Source organism: Glycine soja, chromosome 19 (genome assembly GCF_004193775.1).
Source record: "Glycine soja cultivar W05 chromosome 19, ASM419377v2, whole genome shotgun sequence".
NCBI lineage: Eukaryota > Viridiplantae > Streptophyta > Magnoliopsida > Fabales > Fabaceae > Glycine > Glycine soja.
In genome coordinates, this window is record NC_041020.1 from 47,675,755 (window position 1) to 47,686,907 (window position 11,153).

General features: G+C 31.3%; 1 protein-coding gene across 1 annotated transcript; it reads right to left on the minus strand.

Moving 5' to 3' along the window:
* Nucleotides 1-877: 877 nt before the first annotated feature.
* LOC114399010 (transcription factor PIF3-like) lies at nucleotides 878-5,839 on the minus strand. Its single transcript, XM_028361106.1, has 8 exons — nucleotides 5,630-5,839; nucleotides 4,899-5,145; nucleotides 3,760-4,795; nucleotides 3,579-3,680; nucleotides 3,386-3,451; nucleotides 1,928-1,993; nucleotides 1,403-1,822; nucleotides 878-1,175 (listed from the first exon to the last, which is right to left on the minus strand). The coding sequence occupies exons 2-8, from the start codon at nucleotides 4,988-4,990 to the stop codon at nucleotides 1,056-1,058; spliced, it is 1,902 nt and encodes a 633-aa protein (XP_028216907.1). The 5' UTR covers nucleotides 4,991-5,145; nucleotides 5,630-5,839; the 3' UTR covers nucleotides 878-1,055.
* Nucleotides 5,840-11,153: the final 5,314 nt, after the last annotated feature.

An 11,153-nucleotide genomic window follows, 5' to 3' on the forward strand; every position in this document is an offset into this window, starting at 1 on the left:
CAAAGTGTATAGTTTGAAGGCATCAAAATATATATAGTTCTCAAATTTAAATTTTATATCTGTGATCAACCAATTCACTCTTTTTTGGCTGATGCCTGTTACCGGGAATAAATATAACACAAATTTTAAAATAAAAAATAAAATAAAAGATAATCTTTTCGACTTCTAAAAACCTATGTAACGAAACTTATTATTGACGAAATAATGTAAAATTCTATTGTGTTTAAACGTGAGAAATAAGTCTAATAAAAAAGTCATCTTAAATTTTCTTTATATCTAAATTTTTTTCAAGTAAAATTAGTCTACGACATTAATTAATTTCTGATACAGGATAAAAAAGAAAAAGAAAATTAATCCAATATAACACGGATTACTATAATAATCTGTATAGCTTCACCACCCTGGCACAAGTGTCTTAATCTCGTTTGTCGTGGTGTATTACCACTTTTTTTGTTGCTTTAATATGCTAATGTCGGTAATAATAGACAGATATACCATTAATTAGAATTTAATTTCTTTACAGTATAAAAAAATTATACTATCAATCAGTTAAAAAATGTTGTTAATATAACTTTTAATTTTTTTCGAAAGCATAAAACTTTTAAAATAGTAATTATAAAACTCAAAATATCATATATAGTTTGTAATATTATAAAACTCTCTACACAATCAGTACATATTATGTACTCAGTTAATTAACCCAAACAATTTTATGATATTGATTGAATAAGTCTCTAAAGTGAATGTACAAATATAAGTGTTGTCTCCAAATATTTGCTTTATTAGTCCCAAAAAAGGAATACCAATGATTATTTTGACGGCCCAATCTCAATGCTTTTAAGTATTCTCTGTAAAACTCTAGATTGAACTTTCAAGATGAGAAGCAAGAGATAAAAATTTATTAGCCATAGTCAATGCATTAATCATAAGTAACCTACAAGTACAGCTGAATGATTAAGTTGTTCAAATATAACACTCCTTTTTTAATAATAAGTAAAACGTCAAAATAAACACGTATATTTATCACGAGCATCTAGTAATACTTGCTAGATTTATCAATGATAAGGGTTATCTTCTGTACTGGGATTAATAGCTCCTCTGTCATTTACCGAAGTTGCATGACCACTATTAAGTACCAAAATTGAGTGTTCAAATCCACCAATGGTTGCTTCACACTAGCATAACAAAAATGGACACACAAACATCAGCATTCCTATGACTTAAAAAAAATGATCATAGAAACTAAATTTTCAATTAAATGTTTAGCAAACTCAAAAAAGGTCATATCCTTTCAATTCCACATTTGTTGTAATAAATAGACTTACTGTCATGAATATGATTATACTAAACCTTAACCAATATATATGTCTACAAAATTTCAAGAGTTTGTTAGCAAACAAACCTGTACTGTTGACATCTGATTTGTTGAATTACAACCGTTGTTGGTGTTCTGTGCAAGTTGTGGAATCTGATCCTTAATTAAGCCAAAGGCTGAAGAAGCCTTATCCACAGTTTCCACAAGTCCTAAAGTTGATGGGTTGATAAAAGGTTCTCCTGGGAAAGAAAAGATGGGAGCATGTGGCATTGGAATGGGGTGACCCTGACTAGGATGATGAGTTCCTTGCATTTGGGGCACTTGAATAAATCTAGAGGACTCAATATCATTAGCATCAGGCATGCCCATTCCACAACCCACTCCTAACCTCATTTGCATGCCAACACCTATAGGTGAAAAAGGACCCATATGTGGTGCATGCATGTGTTGCATTCCCGGATGTAACATCATTGCAGGCATACATAAACTAGTTCCCATTGACATAATCTATGTAAAAAGATGGAAACAATTAATCTCACCTTACAATGCATACATATTTTGAAAAATTAAAATCAAAGGATCAATGGAAAGGGGGAGAGGGAAAAAGAGTACTTGAAGTTGGAGTTGAAGTGTTTTGAGATACTCTATCGCCTCATCCAACATTGAAGCTTTATCCGCCTAATGCACATGAAATCAGAAAAACCAAAATAAATGAGAAATCGAGTAGAAAAATAGAATTTAACTTCGATTATGGTATCAAAGTTAATTAATTAACCAAATAAATTGTGCTACCTGTTTAACATAAATAATTAAAAACTTTTTCTTTAAGTGAAAAGGATTAATTACTTCAAGGATGTGGCACTTGTTTTTTCACTAATTACATTCAAGGGATTAAACTGAACTTCTGTTATCTTTATTACTATTCAAGTTGAGAATTGAAATTTGAAACCCTATAAACAAAAGCTAAACTTTAGTATTGACATGTATATTGCTTAAGTCAAGGCTAGCTAAAGCCTAATTAAAGAGGGAAAAATCTTTGCATTTGGTCTATAAAAAATATTTTTACACGTTAATAATATTTTTAAAAATGGAAAACAGAGTTATTGATTATTTAATAAATAATACTCCCTCCAGTCTTTTTATAAAAAAAATAATACACTATCTTTTGTTAGGATTGGAGGGAGTATTAGTTTATAAAAAATAGTTAAATGTATTTGCAAAAAAAAAAAAAATCTCTTCATCTTATGACTTTTTCTATTTACATAAATATTAATTATGTTAAATATACCAACTATTGATTAACATAATTCTTTCAATTTTTTCACCCTTTATTTATCTCATATGTCCCTTTATTTTCTTTATTAATTAACATGATTCTCTGTTTCCTTCATTAATCATATTACAATCCCTTTACCTATTCGTAAAATTCTCGTTTAACAAAGGCCAAATGATTTGCACTATCTATTTGGCCAATTTGAAATTTGATCTTCTCAAGGATGTTTCATGTTTACCAGTCTCAAAATCACTATACTGAGATTGAAATATAGCTGATTGAGTGTTGAAATGACCTTCTTTCTATATACTGTTTGGGCCTCGAATTCTAGTGTTTATATAACTATTTTGAAATCTCTATCTTGTGGTGTAAGGGTTGGTTTCCATGTTAAGACAGAAAAAAAATCCATAACAATAATAAAAAAAAACAATATTTCCACAATAATTTCAAATAATCATGAATCCTACGCATAGCACAATAAAACTAGATTCATGGAAGATGGACAAACTCTACTTGCATCTACATATCTTTCATTATTAATTATTAAACAGAAGCTCAAACTCTAACATAGAAGGAAAAAAATCAAGCAAAACATTTAAAAATGACAGTATGACTTTTTTGACAGCTCTACAAGAAGCACCAATGATTTGATAATAACATTTTACGTTCCATCAAATTAAACAAACCATAATATATTCAATTGAAGCTTCAATCCTCAGTGATAACCAACATACTACAATGTTAAAAACTTTCCAAAGTGTACCAAAGCATAAACGAGAAATTAAGCAAAGGTCAACCTTATTGCAATTTGGTATAAGTTCCTGTAACGCACGCATCTTCTCATTGATCCTGTCTCTTCGTCTCTGCATAAATAAATCCCAAAATTTTATTATCGTATACATCAGAAAAAGTAGAAACAATATACTTAACACGCACTTAATAAGGAACATTTGTTGTAATTTAATAAACACAACACTGATTCTTGCTCACCCTTTCAGATAGATTATGCACTTCGGCTGAACGGCTTTTCTTGGCTCCATTTCGTCGTGCAGGAACTTCCTTGTTGACACCAACTGATTCTTCCTCAACATCCTAAAAACAAAGGTTGCACTATAAAACAAATAAGAAAACAATTTAACATAAAAGACAGGGTAAGTCTTAACACACTAACTTCACTTTGGCTCTCAAAGTCCTCAGTGTCTTTACTTTTTCGCTTCAAATTTTGATTTGGATCCTCCGAACCCCTCTCTGGACCATTGCCAGAGCAAACAGAGGAAGAGACCACAGCTAGCTCCACTCCTTTTTCAACAGCTTCGTGTCCTTTATTCACACTTTCCCCAACAACTAGATTTGAAGTTTGATTTTGATCAACCTTGGAAACATCTTTGCAAGAAGGGTCACACTTTGTAGAAACAGTGACATCTTGATCTTGATTGTGTGTGGCTGGTTTCTTTGGACACTCTCCACTTAATTCAACTTTTGTTGATTCAGCAGGATTGGTCACAGTTGCAGCAGCACTTTTTATCTGTATTCCCTCATTTCCTGATCTTGATGCCAAGCCAATGTTCTCAATGTTAGCTTTGACAATAGCAGCAGGTTTTGCAAAATGGGAAAAATTCATCATGGTGGAACTACTGCTACACATAACTGGACCTTGCCTCTCCATCTTTAAGCTAGAAAAACCACTTGAGCCAGATGGAACATTATTTGCATTGTTTTCAGCTATATCTGCTACGCTGGATCTAACAGGTGCATATGAAGAGTGTTTATGAGTGTCCCTAAATATCTTAGTACAATTATTTCTTCTATCTAGCAAAGAAAAATTATTTGATGCTGAAAGCTCATTCATGGTGACCCCATATGATGATGGTTCATGGAAAAAATCAGTACTATATCCGTGTTGCAAAGAGTCTTCCATTCCATAATTGAACCAAGGCATCACCATGTCTTCCTCTTCTTCACTCAAATCCACTTCACCTGAAGGGACAAGCCTTCTAATTTCATTCAATTCAGCACCTAAATTCCCACACTTCCCCATCCTTGTATTGGTAGAAATAGCATTATTAGCATATCCTATTGGAGTGTGAGATGGTAAGCAGTGAGATGGCAAAGTTTTACAATTTGGGCTCACTCTAGCTCTACTGAACTGACCCTGCACTGAAATCTGGCCCTTTTCCCAAACCAACTCAAGCAAATCATTATTGGGTCTGCCACAAAAGTAGGGTCAAAAAAATAAAAGAGGAAACAGTCAGAGAAATAGAACAAAGATCAAATCAAATGGGATTAACAAAAACATGCTATCGAACTTACACAGAAGATTGATCAACTGCACATGTGTTGTTGTTCATCTCTATAGGATCAAGCTTCCCTTTAGCCACACGGTATAACTCATGCAGAGGCATGATGAATCAATGTAAAGAAACACTCTCATAACAAAAGAAAATAAAACTCAACCACTACTATTGTCGTTGCATCCGACAAAAATACAATGTTAACTGCGAAGTGCGAACCACCTTTGACAGCCCAAACACGGAAACCTGCCGCTAGCCCCACTGCACTGTTTGATTTGAATATTGGAGGAGAAAGATAAGATGGTAACAGTAATAAAATATTATTCGTGGAACATGAAAATTTTATTTTTAGTCCTCATTAGGAAAGTATACTGTAACACAAAACTAATTAAATTAATAACAAAGAGCATCAGGGTCAAACCAATTCTTTAATAACTGATATATCATTAACAAATTAACCCTGCCAAGTAAAGTAATGACCTCAAGACTTTGAAAATGATTCGGTCTTATAGTTGTCCAATCAGCATTCAGCTCAAAATACACCCAAGTTATAATATATTTCTAATATGGACCACACCACAGTGACACTGATTCAAGGTTGAGATCAAGGGAAAAACCATGCAAATAACCAAAAAGCGCAAAACCCATAAGAGGGAATCCAAAAAGAAACAAAATTTCGTGACCAAAAAATTTTGTTAACGCAAATATGCAATAAACAGCGTTTGAGTGATGATGTATTCGCAGTTCCACCTTGGTAGTTAACATGAGTCTTCAGAGACCGAGTCACGGCTCGAACAAAGAGAAACCTCAAAATTTCAGAATGGGAAGGGATATGGAAGGCGGCGAAGAAGTTGCAGAGGAAAGCATACAGAACAGGAGACACATGTAACATGTAACAGAAGAAAGAGAAATGGAATAGATTCAGGGTTTTTTTTTCTAACTATGGTTAATCAAGTGATTGCATTTGCAGTGGTTAAGTTGGTGTGGGGTCCATTATCTTTTGTGCAATCTCATACAAATCCAACGGTCACCTTCAACAAAGGTGAAGGAGCCACACCCCTCTTGAGTCTTGAGCGAGTGAAGCACACGCATGTTTTAAGTGTGCAAGACCATGATGAGATGAGCAGTGTCGCGTCCCTGTTCTGCGTACTTGGAAGAAAGGAATATCATCATCATATTCTTTTCCGCTCTTTGAATTTGTTGTCCATGCAAGATCTGATAAGGGTTGGCATTAATAGTACTTTGTGGTGGTGTGTTGTGTGTGAGTGTTGTTATGTTGTATGATGTACCGCAGCACCATCATATCGATACCTGTTGGGACAAAGTGACCCCCTTTGTTGTGTATGGTTATGAGCTTGGATGATAATTAATGTTTTGGTTTAAAAATCGGTGTTAAGAAAAAGAAAAAAAAGTCATTGACTTGGTTGCCAGGAACAGAATAAAATTGAAAGAAATTTTTTTTTTAAATAACATAGGTCTTATATTTCCATTACACTACTTTAATTTAAATATATTTTTTTTTATCAATTTCATTCAATTCTACTCTACTCTACCAAAAAATCCTTAAGGTCGGATCTTCCCTTTGTTGTTGGGCTTGTAAAAGAGTTTTCACATTGGCCGTTTGACATTGTAATTATAGCGGCAATAGTGACATCCTATTCTCGATTGTTTGCATTTCTTCCTTTGAGAAGAGGTTTTCGCAATAGCAAAATAAAAGTCTGATTAAAATATTACATGAATTACTGGTATGAAACTTTATTATATCATTATCTGAAAAAGGATAAATAGATATAAAGATTTTTTAACCGGTAGGTAGGTTTGCACTTGTGATACATATACAAAATATATATATATATATATATATATATATATATATATATATATATATATATGAGAAAATTCCCTTCGTCCAAGAGAATTACTCCAAGAGAATCAGAATTATTGTTCGCCTTTATCATTTATTTTTTTAAGATCAAATAGTTGTAATAATAATAAAAAATTACTTTTGAAATAAATGGATCTTTCATATATTTGTATAGTTAATGTATATTTAAATAAAAATGTATTTTTATATATTTTTTGGGTACATTGTATGTAATATTTATTTAATAGGTACGCTATGCTGACAAATATAAATAGGTGCCTGTTTTCCTACTACTATATATTTGCACCCATCTGTATATTTTTTTTTAAAAAAATACATTTTATTAAGATCTATAAAAATTTAATTGATACTTCTCCTCTCATAAATAAGTTTTCAAATACCCACTAAATTTGAGTGCAAGTACCATCCCTAACTCTTTTTTTATTTTTATTTTTTGAGGTCTAGTATGCAGGAGCTAAAAACACTATATGGAGAAAACATAGATCACTTGGGTTGGGTCAGCCACAAAGCGATTAGGCACCTATAATGTGGACCATTCTTTTATTTATGGAGCATATACCCCATCATGAACTGTGGATGAATGAACCTCTTCAAATTGACCAATCAAGACCGTTATACTCATGAAGAGAAACGCTGACCATTTGCCTGTGGCGTGGATTTCACGTGCGTTAGTGAAATTCACGTGACGGGTTTTTCTTTCATTTCATGAATCATAGTATTAATAGATTAGATGATGAGATGTGACTCACTGTTTTGTTTTGTTGTCGTTCGTGTTCCATCATCCTTGCATGACTCACGCTGCCTTTGCCTACTCATATAACTTAGTTCCCGTCGTGTTACTAAAGGATATTCACTTAATTATCACTTTCAAAAATTAAATAATTTTTTTATCATCCTTGTTTGGGTATATGGGTGTGGTTGGCAAGAGGTTGAAAAAAGTCAAGGCTTGGAAGGGTTTGTTGCAATGGGAGAGTTGGGTTATGAGCGTGGTCCACGTGACAACGTTGGTTGAGGAGGAGAGTGTGGTGGATGGACCCGCATTTTACATACAAGAGGAGGAGGAAAGAATGTGCTTAAGATTAGTGTTTCCTAATAATCATGACTAGATGGCTAGTTAGCTACACTTGGTTTCTACTGCTAGCCAAAGCCAAAACATTGGGCCTTTGGGCCAGGCCTTCAGAAAGTGAGTTAGGTTCGCTTCGCATAACTATTACCTTTCTTTTCTGGACTTTTTTTTTTTCTTCTTGAAACTTGAAAGTTTTGCCCTGGTATTGGTAATGCAGAGATAATCAAATTTGAAGCAACCCCAAGGGATAGTGACGTGAGGTCCACCTGAGATAAGTTTTTTTTAATAATTAATGGTTTTTAATTTATTTATAATTAACTTTGGTAGAAATTTTTTTTATAACTAACCTATTAACTCTACTCATCACAATTATTAATGAATAATCTAACGAATGAACCAAAATTACTAATTTATAAGATTAAGAGGATCAAATATTATAATTAATAATTAAAAAAATAGAAATCATCGATTTAAAAAGTTACAAGACTAAAATTATAATTTAGTCTAAAATTTAATATATATACAAAAACTTGTTAGAAAGCAAAAGTTTTTCTAGATTTACTTTTTAGTATATAATAGAAAGATCGAATAATTTAGTATTTAAGAATTAGTATTTATGAGTCTTATAAATTAATAAATTATTTGAATGCTTTTTTCATAATCTGGTAAATTAAACAACCATTTGTTACCTTTTTTTCGAACCATATAAAGCTTTTTTTTTATTCTACAACTGAACTTGTTCATAAAAATATTTTAGAATTTAGCTCCTTTAAAGTACTAACAAACCAAAAAAAAAAAGGGCTCCGTCCACATTCACATGTGAGGACAAGTTCCTTGATTACTCCATGCAATTGTGGTGCGGAAAAAGAATATGCAGTAGCTGGCACACGTGATGAGCCAGTTTCTAACATGGAATGTGCGGTTAGCTTAACCCCAACTCCACAAAATCTAAAGAAAAATATGATAAGTTGTAGAGAAAAGGAAGGAACAAGGTGGTATATTACAAGAGAAGAAAACAGTTACAGAGAATCATCAACTTCAGAGTTGGTCACACTCTAAGTTCATACTTAACTTTCACGTACAATTGCTTTTACACATGCATGAAAGTTTTCCATTGTTATGAGTAATTTCTCCCATTCTCGAATGGTAAGAGTTATATTATTTGTATAATAAATTTTTATAACATTACGTACTCTTTCATTTTTCTTATTACGTCAACAATATGTTTCTTTTTTTTTTCTCTTTATTATACGTTTTTTTTAATGTACATTCAAAGAAGAGAAAAAAAGAGAAGGTTGAAAATGTCTATTTAAATCTCTCAAAAAAACGACTATTTAAAAAAAGCGAGGAAAGTAAAAATTTCACTATTTAAATTGTATATTTTAAAATTTTAATCTATAATATAGGTGTATACAGTGAATTAATAACCAATGTAAATAACCGTAAAGAATTAACAAGAAAGTTAACCTAATAATCAGCGTATCAGAATCAGATACACAACTAAAAGGATAAAATAAATAAGAAAATGGCGTAGCTCCCACATGCTACCATAAGTCTTTCTCACTTTTCGTTTGGTCTTCAACTTTTAGTCACACAGTGAGTTGTCCCTTGATTGATCCATTGCAAATGCTAACTTTCCATGCTTCAACAGTGTTTTTTAATTATCATTATTAAAATAAATATTGTTCCATATTCGAATGAAATGATGATCACAATTCCAGACACCATTTACACGGTACGCGGCTAGGGAATCGCGTGCTAGTTACTACTACTTCTATACTATGTGTGTTAGAGCATTATAATAGTCTTATTAATACATTTTTAACATTTTTTTTTTATTGATTTTGTTCTAAGTGATCGATCGATTATACATTGCCGATGCAATTCTTCTTAGAATAAGTCCAATTTCGTGTATCCATAGCTTCCATGCGCTCTCGGTCCACATAGGAAACGCGTACCTGCATAGACTCCAATACTTAAGTTAGAGTTTGATAGAGTAGCAACATTAATTGTTAGATAACATATCTGGTTCAAGTGGCCACAAGGAGTAGTTATAAACAACCACCTCTAGGGTTGTGGTCCTTAGGTGATGATGAATTTGTTCTTAATTACAGTCAAGAGTGTGAGTCTCAAGGTGTAACGCCTGGCCTGTCATATGTAAGACTTTGTTGCCACATGAACAACTTCTTGTGTCAATGAGAATGGTGTGATTAGTGGTGATGGATAACTAAATAGTAATAGTTCTTAAGATAAGCTTGAATAAGCGATCTAAGTATTTAATAATATTTAGAATATGTTTTGAATTCCATCTATTAATTAATAGTAATAATGTTGAAGTTTAAATCTGTATACGTTATAAGTTAATTAAACCCCATTATCATTATTGCAACGAAAAAGCATTAATTAAATGCATTTATTAGGCTTAAACATTAAATGTTGTAATTACTAAAAAAACTAAGTATTTGTTAAATGGTTTTCATATTGTCAAAGGGATTTAACTTAGGTTAGGTTAAGCGAACGAATTATTGTAAATTTTTTTATCTTTAATTCCTAAGAACAAAAAATTAATTTTTATATTTTAAAATTTTATTATTATCATAACATTGATGGGAAACTAATACATTACTTAGACATTTTTTATTAGATGTTTTTTCTTATCATAATAATAATGTGAAATATTCATCAATACCATAACATTGGAATTTAAGTCTAATATTATCCGGATCAATAACTTATTAGTACCCACACCTTTTATATTTTATATTTAATAAATAATTTTTATTAAATATTATTTTCCCCTTAATTAATGTTTTATTAAATATTATATAAGCATTAATTATAAATTACCACTAGAATTAAGAAATTTATTAAATAATTAATTTTTTATATTTCAATGTAATAATTAAAAGCATTTATTATTGTTGATGATGCTTTTGTTTAGAGGTTGATGATGAGACTAGGATATGAAAAGTTATAGTGGTTCATTAAATTAATATAATAAACACTTTATTTTGTAGATTGCATGAAATTTGTTTAATGTAATTTATACATTTCTCAGTTTTTTACAATATTAAAAATCCTAATTATTTAAATAAGTAAATGTGAATGTTAAAATATAAGTCATTACTTTATTAAAGGTCTAATTTAGTTGGTTAAACAAGTTGTATGAGTAGTATTAATTCTTTAATAATGTTTTTTATTTTTATGGGTAAAAAAAATAATTTTACTTTAATTAATTAATTGATAAATTAAATGTAGAGGCCAGGTGGTCCATAGAGATATGTTATTCACGTATTGAATTTATGGCCTATATAATAAGCACC